The 25,000-nt window shown below is 41.3% G+C and overlaps 1 protein-coding gene across 8 annotated transcripts in view; it reads left to right on the forward strand.

The window, feature by feature from the left end:
* Window positions 1-25,000, forward strand: part of LOC137641340 (uncharacterized) — an 826,722-nt gene that overhangs the window by 561,305 nt on the left and 240,417 nt on the right. For 7 of the 8 annotated variants that reach the window (XM_068373796.1, XM_068373798.1, XM_068373797.1 and 4 more), the window contains one exon: window positions 23,837-24,014. In XM_068373796.1, the coding sequence (XP_068229897.1) occupies window positions 23,837-24,014 (178 nt within the window). Of the gene's footprint in view, window positions 1-23,825; window positions 24,015-25,000 lie in introns of all 8 variants that reach the window. The other variant, XM_068373803.1, reaches the window with a different exon arrangement.

The raw sequence follows: 25,000 nt of genomic DNA on the forward strand, positions 1-25,000 counted from the left end.
CAAACACACTCGTGTGCGTATGCACAAACACACACACAGGTGCAAAAATTGCTACGCAGTAAGAGAGACGGTCGGGGAGGAGGTAGAGATGGTGACTGCGATAACATACCGTAACTCGTCACTAAAAGTGATGAAAATAAAAAATAAAAAGAAAAAAAATGTAAAAAAAAAATAAAAAAATAAAAAAAAATAAATAAGCTAAGTTAGATTAAAATTTCCGTAGTGTAAGTTACGGTATGTTATCGCAGTCACCATCTCTACCTCCTCGCCGATCGGGTCTCCTCGTGCGTGTGTGTGTGTGTTTGCGCATACGCACACGAGTGTGTTTGTATCAATATTTGTTTTAGTTAATAAAGGAATTCAGATTCGCTGATATTGTTTTTTTAGTTACATTTAACTGTCATTCAACTCGTTAACGCTGTTAAAAATCGTATGTACACAACACATTTTTGTTTAATCTCATTTTTGTTTAATCTCTCTCTCTCTCTCTCTCTCTCTCTCTCTCTCTCTCTCTCTCTCTCTCTCTCTCTCTCTCTCTCAGAAAAAATTAATAGACGTCTCTAACATTAACAGTGAAGAAGAACAAGAGAGAGAGAGAGAGAGTATTTATTTAAAGAACATGTTAACACCATGTCTACCTTCTCGCCGATCGTCCGTCTCCTGGCGTAGCAAATCCTACACCTGCGTTGGCCTGTCTCTAAGGTAAAGTGGCAATAAAACACATTTTTTATTTATTATTTCTTTATAATTATCTTTTTTACATGCTTCTTTCATATTATGCAGTTATGTTATTGTTATGTGTAATTATGTGTAGCCATTTATTAAGGATTTATTATGGATTTTTAGGCTGAGGAACGAATTAAATGAATTACCATGTATTCTTATGGGAAAATTCGTTTCTACATCCGAACATTTTCTACATCCGAACATTTTCTACATCCGAAGTTGGTTGTGGAACGAATTAAATTCGTATGTAGAGGTACCACTGTATGTATAAAAATGCCTATAACTTCAATAAATTTAAAGCACTCCGAAATCTGTATACCATGCATGAAAGTACTAGGCCCAGACGCCTAGGCTACGAAGCCTAGCATAGACCAGGATCGGTTACCCCCCGCGCTGAAACTGAATTTACTAACGGCATCATATAAAGAATTACTATTCGAAAAGCTAAATAGCTAGATTTATTAAAGCCTAAGGACCGGGAATGTCGCTCTGGCTAACTAAATGACTTGTGCATAGCGAGCGACAGCGTCCAGGACGCCTCCAATAGGCAACAGCTCTTGTTTACGTTAATATCGCTTCCGATTTAATTCAAAACGCCAAGAGCTTACATTGATACATAATAAAGATAATACTCAACTTTCCAGAGGCAGAAGAGGCTGGAGAAAGCATCATAATGTTGAAATAAATCCAAGATAACGAGAGAATCACAATGGAAACACCGAGTAGTTGAGCTACGCGATAAGGAATAGAGATGGTGCTGTTGGCGGCATTGTGTACACACTCGAAGCGAGATAGGAGAGGTACCTTATTAACGTCTCTCCTTTCATTCTCGTTTTTCGTTTTCTTACCACTTTGACCCCTCGAAGTGTTAACTCTGTTCTGGCTGAAGACCCTCATTTAGCTTCAGCACGGCATTTCATTCCCGTGCTGAAACTTGGTGACGGGCAAGAGGGCTCTCGAACTAGGGGAAATTGCTCCCCCAGTTCGAATCTAAATTTCTCTCCTTCACCTTTTTCTTTTACTCAATATTACTTCGACCTTATCCTAATTTCGTAAACTTTCTTTCGTCTTGCTTTCCAAACTCTATGAGAAAAAATTCCCTCATTATATATGTGTATATATTTATGTACATATATATTTATTTCTTTTTTTTTTTCCTCCTATGGCTTGGATGTTTCTACATCCATTGTAGTCCCGGCGGGGATGTTCATACATCCTTTATTGCTGCCTGCTTTGATGAGTGGGAGGAGGTATCACGGTTGGGAGGTGTTTGCATTCAAAGCTATATGTGAGAGTATTGGATGATTTCAGCCATCCCGAAGATGGTTTGGACCTTTTTGGCGGAACTATTCTCAAGTGTTGGGTCTTCGGAATCCAGGGGGGATCCAATGCTTGGGGTAGGACTCTCGACTTTTGGCCGGAAGCCCGTCATTACAGATATGAGGAGGATGATTCCATAGTTTCTTGGTCTCAGTCCTAACAGGTAGGTTCAGCTTACACCTGTGCCTCTATATCTGTTTTGATGCTATCCTTCGGATAGGGTATGGAGTGGACCATCTGGGAAGTATACTCTCATTGTGCCGATAGTGGAGAGTGCAAATTTCTTTTCTTACGTGTGATGGCCTAACATTCTCGAGCAGGTACATCAAACTAACCTTTTTCTCTCTCTCGTCTAATGGATTCTTTAAGTAACGAACCCCCATCCCCTGGATACGCTGACTCTCCCCCGGCACTGTTGACGACCTCTGCTAATTCAATTAAGGAAAATTCTGTTGACGACCTAGGAACAAAAAAGGACCCTTCTACTAATGTTTTAAAACCAATTAAATCGGGTAACAAAGGGAAACTTCGAATCCCTCATGTTACCCAAATTCCAATAAATATTAATTACAGTATATGGTATATAAAGCATTTAGATGCTATGGAGTGATAAAAGAAATTAGAATGAAACTTGAAAATGAAAAATGGCATTCATGGATAACTTATAATAATCATGAAGAAGCATTCAATGCAATATGTAACATCAATGATATCAAAATTAATAACTTGAATGTCATGGGTGCCCTATGTGATAAGATACCAAACAGTTTGGATGTATATAGACCTGCTGACTGGTTTGAGAAAGATATCGATACAACTATGCTCCCCCAAAGAAAACCAAAACCACCAATGTGGCTTGTTGCTGAGCCTAAAGGGAGTAATGGGAATTATTTTAAAATTAGCAAACATTCAGAAAAAAGTAGGAACTATTGCACGAGGTGATGTATCTAGCTTTGGGAAAAATAGCTTCCTAATCCATACAAAATCATACACGCAATCAGTTATACTGTCTAACCTTAAGACAAGCAGTGATGAGGATATGTTAGATGTCAAACCCCACCTAAACTTTAGTTACGGAAGGGGAGTAGTCTTCAATAAAGATCTGTATGAATTTACAGAAGAGGAAATACTAGCCATGTGTCCATTAACAGTGTGGAAAGTGCACAAGATTCCTGGGACGTCAATGATTATCCTTACTTTCCAGGATGCTGATGTGCCTTTCAACATCGGTATTGAAAATGAAAGAATAAAAGTTTGACCTTTCAAACAAAAGCCCTTACAATGTTTCAAGTGTTTCAAATTTGGACATCCTTCTAAAGTTTGTAAAAATGAAAAAATGTGTAGTATCTGTTCCAGACCTTATCATGGAGAGTGTACATTTGAGCCCAGCTGTTTGAACTGCAATTCAAACCATAAATCCACTGACAGGAGCTGCTAGATTTATAAGTTTGAAGAAGCAGCCCTCAACAAATCCAGTGTAGAACACATAAGCGTAGGACAGGCCAAAAGACTACTGAAAAAACCAAACAGCTATGCAAAGGCACTGAAATCAAGAGAAAATATACCACAGGAGACATCGAACCCACATAGTGCTGCCAGTAACTTTAAGAAAAATACATCATTTAATGGTAGTAAAGTTTTGCATGACAAGGTAAGCATATTGCCTGCCAAGGCTTTGCCACTGTGTATTAAAACTGCAGCACTGCCCACTTCTATACAAACTTCATCCCCCATTACCAGCAATAGTACTAACCTCTCTCAGGCCATATCCTTACCTGATTTGATGGAGGTTCCACCTGAAACAAAGTTACCAGGTGTACCTGTGGTAGGGAAGGTGCAAAAACCTGGTAGATCCTCACCACCTATAAATAGGAAAAGAGAGAGACCTCCATCTCTCTCACCCCCTTCCATAAGAAATATTAGAGTTATGACATCAAATAAATATGATGTTTTGTCTGTTGATGTTTCTGATCAACCAGAAGACAATTTAAATAAATCAGCAATTCAAGTTGAGGTCCACCATCCCCCTCAACAATTGGATCAGGACGACAACAAGAAAAACACAAACAAAAAACCACATGTGCCAAGACCCTCTCTAATAAAACCACCAGGAAATAGCATGAGATCAAAAATTGCTAATGGGAAGACTTCATCTAAAAGCTCTTCCAAAAAATAAACCATAGTTTTTTCCTCCATTTTGCAATGGAATTGTCAGGATTTAAGGGCCAAAATTGAAGAACTTAAGTTCTTAGTTTATGAGCATTCCCCCATAACCGTAAGTCTGCAGGAGAGCAAGCTTGATGCTAATACCGCCTGTCCTCGCGAATATATTAGTTATAGGACACCTTATGATCACGGAGTGGGGAGCCATGGCGGAAGTCTCATATACGTTCGTCAAGATGTTCCCCAAATACCTATATCTGTCCGTACACCTCTGCAGGCAGTGGTTGTATAGATTGATATAGGGAGAAAATATACAATCTGTTCACTGTACTTACCTCCAAATGATAACATATTGTATGAAGATTTAGTAGAGGTGATTCAACAGCTCCCTCAACCTTTTCTTTTACTTAGAGATTTGAATGGTAGACATCCATTGTGGGGTGATGTTTTAGCAAACACCAGGGGCAATATTATATCATCAATTGTGGAAAACAAGGATGTCGAACTCCTTAATACAGGAGAACCCACACACTTCCATGTACAGACGGGTACCTTGTCATGCATCGACCTTTCAATTGCAAGCTCTAACTGTCTCCTTGATTTCGATTGGAGGACATTAGATGATTGGCATACTAGTGATCATGCACCAATCATTATAAACACCAACAATGGTCCACCTTTACAAAGATCTCCACGATGGAATCTTGATAAGGCGGACTGGGATAGATTTCGTGAGCTAAGTGAAATTGAAGGAAATGCAGAGCAGTTTGAAAATATTGATGATGCCATAGACTTGCTTAATGGAACCCTTCATACAGCAGGAGTTAATTCAATTCCTAAAACAACAGGGTTATTCAAATGACGACCAGTCCCTTGGTGGTCTTCAGAACTAACTACCCTGCACAGAGCCACTAGAAGGTCTTTAACTCGACTGCGCAGACACCGTACTGAGGGCAATTTGATTATATACAAGAAATGTAGAGCACAGTTCCATCGTGCCATGAAGGAAGCTAGGCGCCAGTCATGGGTGTCTTTTGTTTCTTCCATTAACAGTAGAACACCACCATCTACTGTGAGGAGGAAAATAAAAAAGATTGCCGGCAAATTTACCCCGAACCCACCACCAGTGTTGAAGGTGAGCGGTCAGTATGTGACTGAAGCAAATGATGTCAGCAATGCCCTGGCTGAACATTTTTCAAATGTATTCAGCAAGTGCGAAGGAGCTCCTGGTCACCAGTATTGGAGCAACGAGGAAAAGAAAATTCTAAATTTTGTAACAGGAAGGGAAGAATCATATAATTCTCCTTTTACTGAAAGAGAATATGATTCCGCTCTTACTAATTGTAACAATACAGCCCCTGGACCCGATGGAATTCCATATGCAATGATTAAACATGTACATTTTAATACAAAGTTATTTATTTTAAGCATTATTAATAGAATATGGCATGATCATAGTTATCCTAGTGTTTGGGAACTAGCCATTATTTTAGCCTTTTTAAAACCCGGTAAGGACAAGTTTTTAGCAGCAAACTACCTACCTATTGCATTGACATCTTGTTTATGTAAAATCATGGAGAAGATGGTCAATGCAAGACTGATTTGGTACCTTGAAAAGAAGAATATTTTATCACCGATTCAATGTGGATTCAGAAAAATGCACTCAACGACTGATGTGTTGATATGACTTCAGTCCTCTATTTGTGAAGCGTTTGTTTCCAAACAGCACCATGTGACAGTCTTTTTTTACCTTGAAAAGGCATATGATACCACTTGGAGGTATGGTGTACTTGAAACAATTCATGACTTGGGATTGAGAGGAGAGCTTCCGCTATTTATTCAGGCATTTCTTTCAAATAGAGTTTTTGAAGTGAGAGTGGGGGAAGCTCTATCGGAGAGTAAGTGCCAGGAAGAAGGAGTTCCTCAGGGTAGTGTGCTGAGTGTGACCCTTTTTGCACTAGCAATTACAGTGATACCTCTACATACGATCTTAATTCGTTCCAGAAACTACTTCGTATGTTAAAACGATCGTATGTTGGAGCAAATATTCCCATAAGAATACATGGTAATTGATTTAATTCGTTCCTCAGCCTAAAAACCCATAATAAATCCCTAATAAATGGCTACACATAATTACACAATACATTAATAAAATGGCTGTATAATAAATACATATTACAAACCAAAAAAAAAGAATAATAATAATGAAATATTAAATAAAAAATGGGTTGTAATGTAACACTTTACCTTAGCGACAGGCCAGCGCAGGTGTAGGGACTTCTACGCAGGAGGAGACGGAAGATCAGCGAGGAGGTAGGGACGGTGACTTTGTACGATAACTTACACTAACTTACACTACTACGTGAACTTTAACTTAACTTAGCTTATTTCTTTTTTCATTTTTATAATTTTATATTTTTTTTTACATTTTCCTTTTCTTATTTTTAATTTGCATCACTTTCACTCGATTCGGTCTTCCTTTTCTTTGCTTCACTTTCTTTCTTTTCATCATGATCACTAGACCGTTTTAGTAGAGATTTTTTAAAGAAACTATCGAGTGAAAGTTGCTTTGTACGGCTTTTAAGGATTTTCTAAAATGCGTTAAGCAAACATCATCGAACTGTGCAACAACACGGCAAACCTGAAGTTTCTGTGGGTGATGCTTGTCGATGAAATCAACAATGTGTTGATGATAGGCCAACATCTTGTTTTATTTCTACCGTACCTAAGATTTGGCCTACCTCCTCGATCTCCTCCGACTCACTCAACTGCGCTTGGAACTCATCATGCTGCATGGCTTGCAGCTCCTTGAGTTCCTTGGTGGTGAGCCCTTCGTGATGCTCATCGACGAGTTCGATGATGTCATCTTCATCCACCTCCAAACCCATGGACTTGCCAAGGGATACAATCTCTTCGACGTCTTCCTCGGCAGCAAGCACAGGTTCATTCTCAGGGCCAAAACCTTCGAAATCTCTGGGAGCAACAGCATCAGGCCAAAGCTTCTTCCAAGCGGAATTCAGGGTCCGACGAGTTACTCCCTCCCAAGTCTGATCAATGATCTTTAAGCAGTGCACGATATTGAAGTGCGTCCAAAATTCACGCAAAGTTAAGTTGGTGCTTTGCCTGACATTAAAGCACTGCTTAAATAAGTGCTTGGTGTACAGCTTCTTAAAATTAGAGATGACTTGCTGGTCCATGGGCTGGAGGATAGGGGTGGTATTCGGTGGAAGATACACCACCTTGATGAATTTGTATTCGTCGATGATATCATCTTCGAGTCCGGGGGAGGGTGAGGGGGTGCATTGTCCAAACAAAGCAAGCACTTCAAAGGCAAATTCCTTTCCTGAATATACTTCTTGACAGCAGGGCTGAAAACTACGTTTACCCATTCCACAAAGATATGCCTAATAACCCAAGCCTTAGAATTAGAACGCCATAGATCATGTAGCAGGTCTTTATTAATTCTATGTGCTTGAAATGCCCTAGGGTTTTCGGAATGGTAAACTAACAAAGGCTTAATTTTTGCAGTCCCCGCTGGCGTTGGCACAAAGCGCAAGAGTCAACCGATCCTTTATTGGCTTATGTCCAGGCATTTTCTTCTCTTCGGCGGTAATGTACGTTCGACTAGGCATGTTTTTCCAAAACAGACCGGTTTCATCGCAGTTGAACACCTGCTGCTCTACGTAACCTTCCTCCACCACGATGCTTTCGAACTTTTTAACAAAGTCTTTAGCAGCCTTGGTGTCCGAACTCGAAGCTTCCCCATGACGAACAACTGAATGAATCCCGGTCCGTTTCCTAAATTTCTCGAACCAACCTCGAGACACCTTGAATTCCTCCGTCGTAGGATCGGCTGAACTCTCCCCCACGTTACCCCGAGAGCGCGCTGCCTTCAAGTCACTGTAGATAGCGCTGGCCTTCTCACAATTGATCGTTTCCGTGATCGTATCGCCAACAATCTCCTTGTCCTTGATCCATATTAACAGAAGTCGTTCCATCTCTTCAAGGGTAGGGCTACGACGTTTAGAAATAATCGTGATCCCCTTCGAAGGTTTCACTGATTTAATGGCTGACTTCTGTTTTATGATCGTCGAGATCGTCGACATATTCCGGCCATATTGTTTAGCCAGATCGCTAACACGTACACCTCGCTCATGCTTTTCTAGGATTTCCTGCTTTAATTCTAATGAAAGCATAGACTTCCTGTTTTTCTCACCACTACTACTACTTCCTGAACCGAAACTAAGCATTTTAAGACCCATGATTACGGAACACAGAAAACAACACGTGAAAAGGCAAAATAAAAAACTGTTAAAACTGATACTCTAAAGGAACTTCCATCAGGACGACATGGCTATCTCACCCAAAAATAGATTCCGTTTTATGTGTATTTTTATGTTGACATAGTGATCAAATCAAACAGGAAACATTCTCTAAAGTGAGACTTAGCTATGTTCCCCCACACTCCACATCTGACTACTGCCCACAACACCACCCAAGAAATATCAGTCATGCACGTCAGCATTTTCTATCGTGCAGTGGAATCCCTCCGTCTTTACCATGAAGGTTATCTAGCATCTCCTCTCTTGGAGAGGCTTTTCTAGAGAGACTGCCGAGCAGATGTCTGGATGCCTCCAAAAATCCTCAACGGCAGTCTACCAAGCTGAATGGGCCTTCTGTGGTTGGTGTCGTGGAAGGGGTATCTCTCCAATCAATGTCGTTTTCACATTAATCGTGGACTTGCTTGTTTTACCTCCATAAGGAGAAACTCTAATTGGTTTCTGTGGTAAAAGGCTACTGCTTGGCCTTGAGTCAAGTGTCTTTAGACATAATGGGAGAGGTATCTGTTCTTAGAAGAGATTTTTATGCTCATATAGGTTTTGAGCAGTCCTGTCCTCCAGTTGAGGTTAGCCCCTCATTGTAACGTGATATAAAGTTCTGGGATCCTCGAAGAGGGTGCCTTATGAGCCCTAGAAGCATGCATCTGATACGAACCTTGCCCTGAAGACAATGTTCCATCACTACATATAAACTAACGCTATTTATAGGAGTATTACTTTCGGCGAAGGTGAGAGATGAGCCTTTAGGTTTTTAGTGAGTGTTAACTGGGGTGAGGGTAGCAACTACCCCTCTTGCTCACACGTCTGGGTTTGTGAGCCTCACTTTGCTTTAGGCTTTGGTGGAGTTCAGTTGTTACTGCTATTCCCCTCACCAAATTTTTCATTTGCCATTAGAAATATTTTTTTTTTTTTTTTTAGCAATGTATGTGTGCGTCTTGCCATTGGTATGCGCACCTACCCAGGACCTTAGGGCCTCTCTTGTGGGACTTTTATATTATCTATGGATACTGATCCTCACCATTAATGTCCCGCTTGTAGAGGACAACAGTGTGATAGTGATAACACTTGCCCTGAATGACGGGAGGGGTTTATATCCCAGTGGGAAAGGTTTGGTTGCTGACGGAAGAAGACGACTAAAAGGGATTCGTGGTCTTCCTCTTTACTTACTTTACTTTGATGGCTGCTTTTCCGGTCCCATACAGCAGGGAAACCCCACTCTCTACAGGACCTCCACTGTCGTTTTACCTTGTTCGTTCACAGTATTTATCTTTTCAAGTCACATGTTGTTCATTTACTGTTAAATCGTTACTGTCAAAAGACTCATGAAATAAGAAAGTCTTCAGTTTCCTCTTGAAAGCCTTAATGTCTTCAATCATTGGAATGTTTCGTGGGAGCTTATTATATAGTCTCGGGGCCGCATATTTAAAGGCTCTGTAGCCCAAAGTGGACATAAATCTAGGTTCCAACAGTTTGAAGCCATCTGTGACTATTCTCGTGTCGACACGAATTGTTGGCTGCGCAATATGTAGCAATTCTCTTAAGTATTTTGGATGACCGGTTCTGATAACTTGGTGGGTTATTGTACATATTTTAAATTCAATTCTCGTTTTAATTGGCAGCCAGTGTAAATCAATTAGTATAGGGGTGATCCTTTCTCTAGGTGGGACACCTTTTATCAGTCTTGCTCCTCTGTTTATTATGTTTTGTAATTTCTTAAAGTTGCACTTTAGGTAAATTGTAGTAGATAGAGTTGCAATAGTCAATCCAGGTAATAACACAGTTTATCACAAGTTTCTTTACAGAATTTTCTTCCAGGAATTTTTTAGAAACGCAATATTTCTTAGACGATAGCCAGCACTTTTTATTACATTATTTATTTGGACATTTAGAGACAGGTTACACTCAAGAAATACACCTAGATCTTGAACTTTACTATATATCGGCACCGAGTCATTATTTATGTTCATTTGAATATCACCTAAGTTTTTCACGTTGTGTCTCTTGCCCACCACCACGAATTCAGTTTTGTTCTCATTTAATTTTAGTTGCTTAAATGTCATTTATTCTCTAACACTATCAGGGATTCGGTTTAGAGTTTCAGTAGTGCCATGTATGTCATTTATGGAAAAGTAAAATTGTGTGTCATCTGCAAATAGTTTAAACTTCACTCCATGCCTTTGTAGCATTTTCGATAAACCAATAGTATAGATGCAGAATAAGATTGGGCCAAGTACACTCCCGTGGGGTACCCCTCTGCTTAAGGGTTCATATAATGAATAAGAGTTTTCAATTTGTACACAGTAATTTCTACCAACCAAGTAGTCTTTTAGGTATTCGAAAGCTTGATCTTCAACGCCGATGGACTGTAGATCATTTAGTAGCAGTTCATGCACAACTGTATTAAAAGCAGCACTGAGATCGAGCAATATTAAAATACCACATTTATTTTCATCCATCATTTCTAGCATATCCTTTACAACAGAGCAGATGGCTGTCTCCGTAGAGTATAGTTTTCTGTAAGCAGATTGGTTGTCAGGCAAAGCTTCTATTACTTCTAAGTGGCTGACCTGACTAGTTGTTCAAGAATTACATATTCAAGCACTTTTGAGACAAAGGATAGATTTGAAATATGTCTATATGAGCTTAATTCCTGGTAGTCCAGTGCATTTTTCAGAACTGGTGTGACTATAGCCATTTTCTCAGATTTAGGAAACTTATATTCATCAATGCTTGCATTTGTTATTCTCATTATTATTTTGGCTAGACTAGAAAAGTCACTCTCTCTCCAATTACTTCAGATATTGGCATAGGATCGATTGCGCAGTTTGTTTTCTTTGCTCTCTTGATAATTCTGGTGATGTCATCTTATGTTATGTTGTTAAATCGTATTAATTTTGTCTGTGTGCTTGGGGTATCATTATCCTGATGTTGAGTATTTACAAATGATCTGGTTATGTTTTCAATTTTGTTTTTAAAGAATACTAGCAAATTATTTGCTAGTTCCTGGTCACTGTATCCATCAGGTAGCTTCTTTTCTTTAACATTTATATATATATATATATATATATATATATATATATATATATATATATATATATATATGTATGTATGTATATATATACATACATATACGTATATATATATATATATATATATATATATATATATATATATATATATATACAATATATATATGTATATATATATATATATATATATATATATATATATATATATATATATATATGTATATATATGTATATGTATATATATGTATATATATGTATATGTATATATATGTATATATATGTATGTATATATATATATATATATATATATATATATATACACAGTGGAACCTCTACATACGATCTTAATTCGTTCCAGAAACTGCTTCGTATGTTAAAACAATCGTATGTTGGAGCAAATATTCCCATAAGAATACACTGTAATTTGTATAATTCATTCCACACCCCTAAAACCTATAATTACTCCTTAGTAACTTAATACATATAATTACACATAACAATAACATAACTGCATAATATGAAAGAAGGATGTAAAAATGATAATTATATAGAAATAATAAATAAAAAATGTGTTTTTTTGTCACTTTACCTTAGAGACAGGCCAACGCAAATGTAGGATTTGCTACGCCAGGAGGAGAGGGATGATCGGCGAGACGGTAGACATGGTGTTAACATGTTCTTTAAATAAATACTCTCTCTCTCTCTCTCTCTCTCTCTCTCTCTCTCTCTCTCTCTCTCTCTCTCTCTCTCTCTCTCTCTCTCTCAAAAATGTGTTATGTACATATGATTTTTAACAGCGTCAACGAGTTGAAAGACAATTAAATGTAACAAAAAATGTAATATCAGCGAATCTGAATTCCTTTATTAACTAAAACAAACATTGATACAAACACACTCGTGTGCGTATGCGCAAACACACACACACGCAGGAGGAGACACGATCGGCGAGGAGGTAGAGATGGTGATTGCGATAACGTACTGTAAGTTACACTACGGAAACTAATCTAACTTAGCTTATTTATTTTTTTTATTTTTATATTTCATATTTTTTGATTTTTTTTTCTTTTGATTTTTAATTTTCATCACTTTCAGTGACGAGTTACGGTACGTTATCGCAGTCACCATCTCTACCTCCTCCCCAACCGTCTGTCTCTTACTGCGTAGCAATTCCTGCACCTGTGTGTGTGTGTGTGTGGGCATATGCACACGAGTGTGTTTGTATCAATTTTTGTTTTAGTTAATAAAGGAATTCAGATTTGCTGTCATTACTTTCTTAGTTACATTTAATTGTTTTTCAACTCGTTGATGCTGTTAAAAATCATATGTACTCCAAAAACATTATTGTTCAATCTCTCTCTCTCTCTCTCTCTCTCTCTCTCTCTCTCTCTCTCTCTCTCTCTCTCTCTCTCTCTCTCTCTCGGAAAAAAATAATAGACGTCTCTAACACTATAACAGCTAAGAAGAACAAGAGAGAGAGAGAGAGAGAGAGAGAGAGAGAGAGAGAGAGAGAGAGAGAGAGAGAGAGAGATTTTATTTAAAGAACATGTTAATGCTATGTTTAGAGAGAAACAGAAAAAGAGAGAAGTCTTATTTAAAAGAGCTTGTTAATGCTATCTTGGTTTTCTTTGCTTCACTTTTTTCATTCTTTCTGTTCATCATGCTGGCCCTTCTCACAAATGATCGTTGCCAACAATCTCTTTGTCCTTTATCCCTATCAACAAAAGGCGTTCTATCTCTTCCAGGGTATTGCTACGATGTCTTGTAATAATGGTTATCCCCTTCGATGGTTTATCTGCTTTAATGGCAGCCTTCTGCTTGATGATTGTCGAGATCATAGGCCTATTCTGGCCATATTGTTTAGCCATATCACTCGCATGCACACTGCTCTCATGTTATTCTATAATTTCTTGATTCAATTCTAATGAAAGAATTGCCTTCTTTCTTTTCTCACCACTATCTGTACTGAATCTTAGCTTCTTAGGCACCATGATTATAGGTAAAATCAAAAAGGAAATGTGAGAAAAGGAAGAAAATAAGCACTTTTGATAACAGACCAAACAGAGGACAACCACACGATACACACAAGAACAGAGAACAGAGCACTCGACGCTCAATGGCGTCCCTCTTACGTGCTTTCATCTACCGGCGTAAACAAGATCTACATCGGATGTTGGAGCATTACTTCAGGTGTTGAGACAAAAGTTTGATGGAATTTTACTTCGGATGTTGGAACAATCGTATGTAAAGACAATTGTATGTAGAGGTTCCACTGTACAGTAGGGTCCCGAATTATACGATTCCCCTTTTATGCGATCGCTATTTTTCAAAAATAAATTTTCTGTATCTGCGAAGCTGTTTAAAGTCTGCTAGTCAAGGACTACAAAACGTATAAAATATATTGTCTTTTTAAGTCTATTGGTAGCCCTAAATACGGCGGTTTATAATAAATGTTAAAAAACAATATTAACATTACATCTTATTAACATAATTAAATAATAAAAAGCCTATTCAAGGATAAAATTCCACATCAACAATGAAATCAACTGTTAACTGTGCGAGTCCAGCTGACAAAATGTAAACAGAATTGTGGTTACGTTCTCGGCAATCTTTATCTTTCTCCAACCTTTCGATAATTTTAATGGCAGTGTTAATGATGGTATATTAAAGCATTATTTTTTTTTAGTACAGCATATATAAAAGCTTTATTTTTCCCTTCGGGCATTCAAGGTTTTCACGAGTAGACTGGGTTCGTTTATCGGCAGTGAATACCCTAAACTTCGGTAACGAGTCGGCAATATTTTGTCATATTTTAAACAGTATATATTTGATTTGCAAAGATTGGTTTTGTAGAGTACACGGTATGATTATAAAAATCTCTCTCTCTCTCTCTCTCTCTCTCTCTCTCTCTCTCTCTCTCTCTCTCTCTCTCTCTCTCTCTAACGAAATTAACATGATTATTGTTAGTTGTGGCGATCAATTCCTCACGAAACAAAAACATGGCATTCGATTACAACAGCTGATTCATTCATTCTCTCTCTCTCTCTCTCTCTCTCTCTCTCTCTCTCTCTCTCTCTCTCTCTCTCTCTCTCTCTCTCTCTCTCTCTCCCGTTATACAAAACTTACAAACAGATGAAGAAACCAAAATCAGTTTTCTTAAAGTGTCAATCAAATACGAAACGAAAAAATTATACCGTGTATACATCCATTTCAGTCGTAGCTTAAAATATGGCATCCGATTTCATCAGCAAACCACTATTTTTTGGGAAACATCATTTTATTCTAGAAAATTGCTACTCTTTAAATAGTTAATTGCACATTAAGAAAGCGTGTAGTTTTGTTTTTAAATTTCGGGTGTGTTTTAAAAATCGAGTATTGTTGACTTCTTTTTGTTTAACTTTTGGCTAAGATCAGATCAGCTGACGTCTACCTGCCGGTCTCAAGAATAGGCGCATACGAATACAGTAACAAAGTATTGTTTATACCATTTCTTAACTTATTCAAAACATATATACAGTTGATATTACATAAGCACCAATGTGTTATAACCTATCATATTTTTTTTGTTTAGTATATTTTAAACTAACACACACACACACACACACACACACACACACACACACACACACACACACACACACACACACACACTCTCTCTCTCTCTCTCTCCTCTCTCTCTCTCTCTCTCTCTCTCTCTCTCTCTCTCTCTCTCTCTCTCTCTCTCTCTCTCTCTTACCTGTATCTCATTAACAAATGAAATCTTTGTTGCTTCACAAAGTTTCAGTTATATTGAAAATCAATCATGATTCAATTTTCCTTACTTTCTCCAATCTCGCACCATCTCTGTCACATCGAACGTTATAGCGGTAACTTAGTTGTTCGATAACTTTGAAAATCGGCCTAGTACTTGGTTCTTCTCTTACTTTTTCTATAGATGGTTTCATAATTGAAGTGGGTACAAGTTGACTTATTACTAAAGTTAGGAAAAGTATTTTGGATATGGAATGGACAATCATCTTTAGTAACAGTTTAGATTTATCGTAAATTACCATTCTGTCATTAGTGGCAAATGTTATTGTTGATTAAACGCAAAAATAAAAAAAATAGTTTTCTTGCTTTGCTACAAGTAGGAATTTATATAGATATGGTAAATAATATTTGTAATAACATATTTACTAAAAGCTTTTAATATCATTATTTATCACTTTGATCATGCGTGTTTAATGCCTTCGTTTGTTTATTAAGATCAAAGATGGAGCGTACAGTAAACGAATGGAAGGTTTCCGTTTCAGGCGGCGTCATAAAGAAAAACATTAAATAAATGGCTTTCATTCCATTTATTTGGAAGTTCTAAGAAAAATTAAGTAGAACATTGGTAATAACAAAATCAACATATAATCAATACTTGGTAAGATTGCTGTCGATGCAAAAACTAACCTATACACACAGATGTGTAAATGCGTCTGTTTCTTCGTTATGATCAGAGATAAACGTAAACAAAACATTGGTTGTCGTTTTTTATTGTGCTTTTTGGCGCATTTGGGAAACGCATGATATAAAATCGCCTTTATTTTGATAATTCTGGATTTTCAATCATACAACTAAAGCTAGTCTATAGAGTGATGGTTGTGCTATTCACCAGTTGTCTTATACAATAGATATGACAAACATTAAAATTTGTCTGTATTTTGGGTCGTGTTATAACAGGAAATATAAGGTGTTTACACCCATCCTGGTTGTAATTTTAACCATTTTTCAAGTTATTAAAACTTTAGAGTATATTAAATGTTTGATTTATTCACAAGAACAATTTGATATTATAAAGAAACTCAGTATAGTACATAGAAAGTATTGGAAATGAGTAGTAAACACGTTTGAATAGGCAAGTTGCTGGTTGCCATGGCCCCAATGGAATTATTTCTGTTAGTTGTGTGTTTCGAAATATACGATTTTCCATTTATACGAGGTCATTGATCGACCAAATTCTCGCATAATTTGGGACCCTACTGTGTATATATATATATATTTATATATATATATATATATATATATATATATATATATATATATATATTTATATATATATATAATATATATACATGTATAATATATATATATATATATATAAAATATATATATATATATATATATATATATATATAAAATATATATATATATATATATATATATATATATATATATATATATATATATATATATATATATTATACACACACACATAGTATAACCCTGTTTTCCCTGCGAGGTGTAATCGGACAATGTCTAGAGTAAGTGCAGATTTCAACTCCCAAGATTTTTCTTACCTGGTCAAGTTCACACACGATTGCAACAATTGCTAGGCTGTTAGTTCTCACACATTTTGAGTTAATGAGGTGTCAGATTATCTTTATCGAGTTTGTGCGAAGCACAGAATCATAACCCCAGGCTAGAAATCAACCAGTTGGTTAAAGACATCCACCCACCTAAGAGCAAGTTTCCACGGTCAAGAGAAAAATAGTTTGTGTTTGGTGTTGGAACAAATGACAGATTAGGAAATATGTATTATTTCTAACTCCATAAACCTTGAGCTCTGTACTCATACTTCTCTCACCGTCACCTGATCCCTCAACGTCCTGCCTGCATTTAAAAAGTGACGTAATTTTTCCGGTGCGTGTGAGCTGTGTGGCTAGTCTATCCGCCTGCACCCACTTTCTACCCCCCAACAAATTAGCGGTGGATAGTTGTACTTCGCGAAAAAGTCTTATGCTTAGTGTCTGCTTTTGCCAAAATTATATCCACTGTAAAGAGCTCAAGGTTTTTTTAGTTAGAAAAAATCTAAATTAATTCAAAATTTGTCATTTTAACTCATAAAAACCATGGTAAATTTTTATGGTGTTTGATACACAAGTAGAACATTGTGCTTTATTTTCTACTTGTACTAATTTAAGGAACGTTTCATCTGAAACTGCAAATTTTGCATCCAATTTGCGACCCTACATTACTCATGTTGGAGAAACCTTTGTGAAAGTATATTATAGATTAAAGCTCTTTGAATGACAATACAGTATCACCATCTAAACCTATGTCTTTTGCAATCTGGTCATTAATGTTATTGCCGAATTCATGGAATCTATTTGGTTAAAGTTTGAGTGATTGGATGAATAGATGATCTGGAGAGGAAATTTGTGAGAGATTATTGTTAATGTATTTTTGTTCCGACTTTTTGTTCCGACAAGAGATACTTAGCTGGAACTACTTTCATAGGAGGATTGGTATAAACCACTCCGCTCTGACCAAATTGATTTGCTTCCCACCCCCACAAAGCCCGGCCGGGACCCGGCCTCCAACTTGGCCTCAGGTCCTCAGTTCTCGTTGGTCGTTGGTCCGTGAACAACGTCCCGACCTCGCTCCCGCTCTGACCCTGACGTCATGGTTCCCACGTGGTCTCCTCGTGTTCCCTGTGTTCCCTTGTGTTTCCCAGTGTCCTTTTTTTTCCCTGTGTGTGTTTCATTGCCCTGTGATGGAGGCTCATTGTCGTTGCCCTGGGCCTTCTGCAGAGAAATCGTATGGCGCTTTCTTGTCCAAGGAAGAGGTTGACCCTCATTCTCTTTGTTCCATGTGTCGGGGACAAAGGTTTGCGAAGGATGTTACTTGCCCTGAATGCGTCGTTTGGCCCGTCTGGCAATGGAAGTTAGTGGGGATGAAGAAGAAAGCCAAGAAGGAGAAACTTACTATGTTGAGGGAAACCTCGGTAGAGTCGGCCTCTGCTAGGACGACTCCGGTACAGGTGAAGTCCCAAAGGTCATCCCCAGTCCCCGTCCATGGCAGGGACATAGGTAAGTCTGTTGCCGGGGCTCAACCGATTGTTGAGCCCGTTGTTTCGTTGGGTGAGGCCCCTGCGGCGGATCCCTTGTTATTGTCTTTGTGGGCGCGCTTGCGCTTTGTGGGTGCCCCCTCCATGGAGGAGTTTGTAGCCCAAACTCGTGGTGCGCAGGTGCCCCCCTTGGTAGCAGTTCCGGCCGTAACCCCGGTAACCGATCTGCCTTCTCTGTTTACTGTTCCAGGTCCGTCATCAGGAACGTGTGATCCATATCGTGAGCATTGTGTGACGGGCTCTCTCGATGCTGTTCCGCCGGCCTGGTTTACCATGCCAAGGACCCCGGGTAGTTCGCCGAGACGTCAAGCAGCCTTGGGACAAAGGAGTGCGATGCACCCACCCCAAACCGTCTCCCTCGGTTGGGTCGGCAACCCCCGTGGTGGGGAAGACCGGGTCAGTGACCCCGGGGGGACGACAAACCTCACAAAAGGAGAGAGCAAAGCATTATCCTCCTTCCTCCGACACAGACCGATCTTCGGACGGGACCTCCTCGCAGAGTTCTTCCTCCCGTGAGAGGAGAATGCGCAGGGGGCGCAAGAGGAGCCGTTCCCAGTCTTCCTCGAGGTTCTCTAGAAAATATTCTAGGTCGTCCCGGAGGCGGCACAGGCACCGCAGCAGTTGGAAAAACAGGTGGCATCGCAGACATGGCAGTTCCCATTCACCAAGGAAGGCCGGGTAAAGGTTCTCTTGTTCCCACTGCAATAGGGGCTGCCCGGGGGACGGGGGTCCCCGTGAAGAGAGCGGGATCCGTGCTCTGCTCTCAGGTCTCTCCGGCCGTTCCAATGGCTGCTACCCAGCGGCAGGCCCCCGTGCGGCCAGGATTGGGTAGGGATCCCACAGGGATCCTGCAGAAAGAGCCTAGAGGTGTGAGCTCCCCAGGCTGGGGGAGGCCCATTACGTCTCCCGCTCCTCGAGCACAGGTGCCACAGGAGCAGCAGCAGAGGAACAGGTGGCATCGTAGACATGGCAGTTTCCATTCACCAAGGAAGGCTGGTAAGGGTCTCCCCCGTTCGCACTGCAGCAGGGGCTGCCCGTGGGACGGGGGGTCCCCGAAAGGAGAGCGAGGCCCTTGGGCTACTCCCTGGGCTCTCTGGCCTGTCCCCCCGCGACAGGCCCCACGCGGCAAGGCCCCGTGCTGCCAAGAATGGGTAGGGGTCCGCTAGTGACCCCGCAGCGGGAGCCTAGGGGTGATGTGAGGCCCCCTTCGAGTGAGGTGGGCAAGCCCATGACGGCTCCCACCCCCCCAGAGGCTCTCCTCAATACGGGTCTCCCCGCTTGAGTGGAGCCCTCGGCTACCCCCGCAGGTTCGACGGGGATCTGATGTTGCCGGACACAACACTGGAGGAAACATCGATGTTCGGGAGGGTCCTAGCCTGGATCTGGGACTTGAACAACTTGAGTGAGGCGGAAGAGCCAAGGCATCTGGACTTGGCCACGGTGGTGGACAGGGCCCTGGGGATGGTGCCTAAGGAGGCCAGGCCTTCTCATTACAGGAGACCCCTGTTGTTGGAGGCCTCTGTTTGGTCCCTGTCCCACACCATGTCCTGGTTGAACTTGTGGTCTGCAGCAATGGCCACTTTCCACAACAGCCACGATCTCTCCAACGAAGCAGGCCTGAACCTCTTCCGAGAGCTTCTCCGGTCCGTGACCAAAGCCATTAAGTTGGCTCAAGGATCCCGGACAGAGACCCCAGGTTGCTTAAGAACTCCCCAGTTGGAAGGGGAAGATCTGTTTCCAGAGAACCTGGTGGAGCAGAATATAGAGAGACTCGTGAAGGAAGGCAGGCCCTGGGATTCCTCCCACCAGAACCCCTTCAAGGCCCCTCAAGGATTCTCGGGTTCCTTCAAGCCCAGGTCCTCTTCCTCCAGGAGAGCCAGAGGAGCCCAGGTCCCTAGGAGGAAGTAGGGCGAGAGGCCCCCCCTTCCACTATCCCCTCCACCGGTGAAGGGATGCCTCGAAAACATGGCAAAGTTGGTAGAATTCTGGAACCGACCCATGGACAGGGCGTGTTCTGAAGGAAGGCTACCGGGTCCCCTTCCTGGACGAGACCCCTTCCCTGGTAAGGGACCCTGGGGCGGACACCTTGCATCCCGGGACTACTCCCACAAGGAAGTCCTCCAGACGGAGATCTCCGCCATGTTGCTCAAGGGCTCCCTCCAACAGGTGTTGAACAACTCCCCGGGCTTCTACAGCAGACTTTTCCTAGTCCAGAAGTCCTCGTGGGGTTGGAGGGCCGTGATAGACCTCTCGGCCCTGAACAAGTCTATCAAGACCGAAGTGGGTTCAGGTAACTTACCAATTTACCACCCTATGCTTCGGCCTATTCACGGCCCATCAGGTTTTCACAAGAGTGTTTTCCCTGGTGACGGAGTGGGTGCACAAACGCAACTTCCAACTCCTGAGTTACCTAGACGTTTGGTTGCTGCTTTCAGTGTCAGAGGGACTCTTGGAGCAGCAATGGGACGTTCTGTTAGCCTTCTGCGGGGAGCTGGGTACCGTGGTAAATATGGAGAAATCCCAGTTAACACCAGTTAGAAGAACGATTTACTTGGGGGATGGAGCTGGACATGACCTTGGCGAGGGCCTTTCCCTCCGAGGAGTGCATCAGGAACCTTGGGGAGATTTCCAGGCCATTCCTCCAGGGCCTCCCTATGAGGGCCAAGGACTGGGAGAGGCTACTGGGTCACCTGTCCTCCCTAGAGAAACTGGTCCCTCAGGGCAGGATCAAACTGAAGCCCCTTCAGTGGAACTTAAAAGATCACTGGTGCCAGACCGGTCCCCCCACTCAGGTGATCCCACTGTCCCCCGGTGGGAGGGTGGCCCTACAGTGGTTGTCCCTGCCGGAGAACTTCAGGCGGGGCACCCTGCTGACGGATTCCCCCCCGGAGACGTTGCTCGTCACGGATGCCTCCAAGGAGGGTTGGGGCTCCCACCTGGCCTCTCACACAGCACAAGGCCAGTGGTCGCAGGCAGAGAGGGCTCTCGTCAATGTCCTGGAGATCCTGGCCATCCAGAGGGCCCTGTCAATCTTCGAAGGGGAGCTAGAGGGCAGGACGGTAGCCCCGATGTGCGACAATGCCACGGTGGTGGCGTATGTCAAGAAACAGGAAGGCCTTCGCTCCCGGGAGCTCTGCTGCATAACAGAAAATATCCTGGAATGGGCCGAGAGGAGACACACAGACCTCACGGCTCGGTTCATTCCGGGAAAACGAAACGTCTTAGCGGACGGTCTCAGCAGGAAGGGCCAGGTCCTAAATGCTGAATGGTCCTTGAACCCTCAGGTGGCCATGGAAATCCTGGAGAGGTGGGGTTCCTTTGTGATGCACCTGTTCGCGAAAAAACTGAACGCGAAACTCCCGGTCTACTGCTCCCCGGTCCCATACCCAGGGGCAGAGATGGAAGACGAGTTTCAGCACTACTGGGACAACATGGGCATCTACGCCTTCCCACCCTTCAGGATCCTCAGGAGAGTGTTTGAACAGGCTCCTCCGGTCCAGGAGCGGGAGGATGACCCTTGTGGCTCCGTGATGGCCTGAGAGGGAGTGGTTCGCAGACCTTCAGGCTCAAGCGTCATATCCCCTGCGGCCTCTTCCTCTAAGAGAAGACCCGTGTCAGTTGCACATCCTAAGGTTCCACGAAAACCCGCAGGTGCTATTCCTTCACGCATGGCGACTATTGAGGGCCTGCTGAAGAGATATGATTTCTCGGGTTCAGCGGCCTCCTACATTGCGGGCTATTTGCGGAAATCCTCTGCCGCTGTGTATCAGGAATAAGGTGTAGGAATAAGGGAGTAAAGCCACTGGAGGCTTCCATCCCCCTGATAGCAGACTACCTAATCTTCCTGAGGATGGAGAAGAAAGTCTCGGTACCAGCAGTCAAAGCAGCTAGGGCTGCCCTGGGGCAGGTCTTCAAGCTAAGAGGCCTGGACGTAGGTGCCTCGGATTAGTTATCCATGCTGATTCGCAACTTTGAGCAGTCATGCCTCCCGCAAGCCTTCAGAGTCCCCGCTTGGGATGTCGTCAGGGTTCTGGACTCCCTGAAGAGACCCCCGTTCGAGCCCCTTAAGGATATCTTGGACAGGGAGCTCACGTTGAAGACAGTCTTCCTGTTGGTCTTGGCATCCTCCAAAAGGGTGAGCCAACTGCACGGACTCTCCTGGAGGTCTCCCACTCCAAAGGGTGTAAAGACCTCTCGTTTAGATTCTCTCCGTTCTTCGGGGCGAAGACGTAAAACCCCTCGGTGGTGGATTCAGGGTTTGAGGAGTTCTCTGTTCCAGTGATAGCCTCCTCAGGGGACCCAGAAGACTTACTCCTATGCCTGGTAAGAGCAGTCAGGAAGTACTTGAGTAGGACAGCCAGGTACCGCCCGGGTCTCTCCTCCCTCTTCATCTCTACGGGCCTGGTCAAGAAAGCAGTGTCGAGGAATACGGTCTCCTTTTGGTTGAGAGAGGTCATTTGGAGGGCTTATGAGACTTCCGGAGTGCCTCCCCCCAAGTACGCTAAGCCTCACGACATCAGGGGCTTGGGTACCTCCTTGGCCTTCTCTAGGAATATGGCAGTTTCTCAGATCTTAAGGGCTGGAGTCTGGAAGAGGCAGTCTACTTTCACATCCCATTTCCTAAAAGGACGTTAGATACCTTCTCGTTAGGTCCGGTGGTGGCAGGCCTTCAGCAGGTGTGAAGGTCCTACATTGTAAGGTTCCGTTGCGATAGGGTTAGTGATGCACACACGTCCCCCCTATCTTTCCTGATCCCCTCCCTACGTATTCCCCCCCTGTGTGCCCTTAGAGGGGGAGGAACAAATGTGAGTTTGAATAGGTGAGGTATCAATTGATTGCTAGGGGTATTTTTAATGTGTGGTATATGATTCTCATCCCCCTCCCCCGGTATGCCCATCTGTCTACCATGGGGCTTCTTGCCCCTGAGGTCAGGGTGGCTCTGGTTCCAGTTCACCCCCTCCTCTTAAGTCTGAGTCTCCTATGAAAGTAGTTCAAGCTAAGTATCTGTTGTCGGAACAAATCAGAAATTTAAGTAATTTTTATTTTTCCTAATGACTTACCTCAAACTACTGTTGGGTTATGGCCCTCCCGTCCATCCCCTGGTGAACTGGCACTCAGAGAGTGGGCGAAGGTTGGAGCGAGAACTGAGGACCTGAGGTCAAGATGGCGGCCGGGTTCCGGCCGGGCATTATGTGAGGTGGGAAGTGAATCAATTTGGTCAGAGCAGAGTGGTTTATACCAATCCTCCTATGAAAGTAGTTCGAGGTAAGTATCGTTAGGAAAATAGAAATTGTTTAAGATTTCTGATGTTTGGTTATCAAGTAATTGAAAATTATTCATAAGAATGTCTTATTTCTCTTGATATAATTTGCATAGCTTTCCCACAGGCTTGAAAATCAAGTTCACGTTTTAATGGCGGAGAGAGAAGAAGTTGAACTTAAACTAAAAAATGAACAGGAAGCTCATGAAATTGCATATGCAAGCAACTTAATGCAGTACCAGGCAACAATAGCTGCCCTTGATCAGTGTGCAACACCCATAATTGATGATCCTCCCGTCCAACAGGTAACTATCTTGTAGTTAGGTTTTCTTTTAAAGTCTTCAACTCATTTGTGCTGAGTAGTATGGTAAAACAATTCTTTTGATATTAGATACTTTCATTAGAGAAGAATCCCCTATAGCAAATTGATTGATTTGATTTTATTGAGTAGTTTCTTTGTAGTACGCAACAAAATGTTAGTTAATAATTTGCTAGTGTGCTATTTGAGCTTTTTAGAAAAAATATTCCACTAATGCATCCTTATATGATTTTTTAAAAGCGGCTTGGTATATCTCTATGATTTAAATTAGCTTAGTCCAAGAAATTTTAAGATTATAAGTTTTTGGTAATGATAATCATTAATCAGTATTGTAAAGCTGCTGAACCATTTTTCTTTAAAGCATAAAATGGTCTTAAGATTAGTTTGAAATTGCAATTCTATCAAGTACTAAGACTAATTGTGAAATTCCTTTTTATAAAGTACAGTATTGAATATCAGGAATTTTTTGCTTTATAGATTAATTGTGTTTATTGCTTGTAAAGATTCAGTAGCTTTATTAGCTATTGGCAGTTGACATTAATAGTTTACATTTGGTTGACTGTTAAAGCTTATGATTAGTACTGCTGACTTTAGTATATTCACTAACTTTCATTTCTTTATTATGGCTTCTCTAGAACCTGATGTTAGTATAATCTTCATAAAAAAAATAATTGAAATTAATTTCCCTTTTTTTTGTAGCTGCAAACTTGACTTCTTTAAAATATTGGATATCACCAGTGGAGCTGGAATGGCCGTTTTTTTAACTACGAAGTTAGTTAATGAGAGGTAGTGAGCTCGGGCAAATAGCCCCACCTTAGGCTCAGGACTTAGAGAAGTGATTGAGAAGTGATATAATATATATATATATATATATATATATATATATATATATATATATTATATATATATATATATATATATATATATATATATATATATATATTTAATATATATATATATATATATATATAT

This window comes from Palaemon carinicauda, chromosome 5 (genome assembly GCF_036898095.1).
Source record: "Palaemon carinicauda isolate YSFRI2023 chromosome 5, ASM3689809v2, whole genome shotgun sequence".
NCBI lineage: Eukaryota > Metazoa > Arthropoda > Malacostraca > Decapoda > Palaemonidae > Palaemon > Palaemon carinicauda.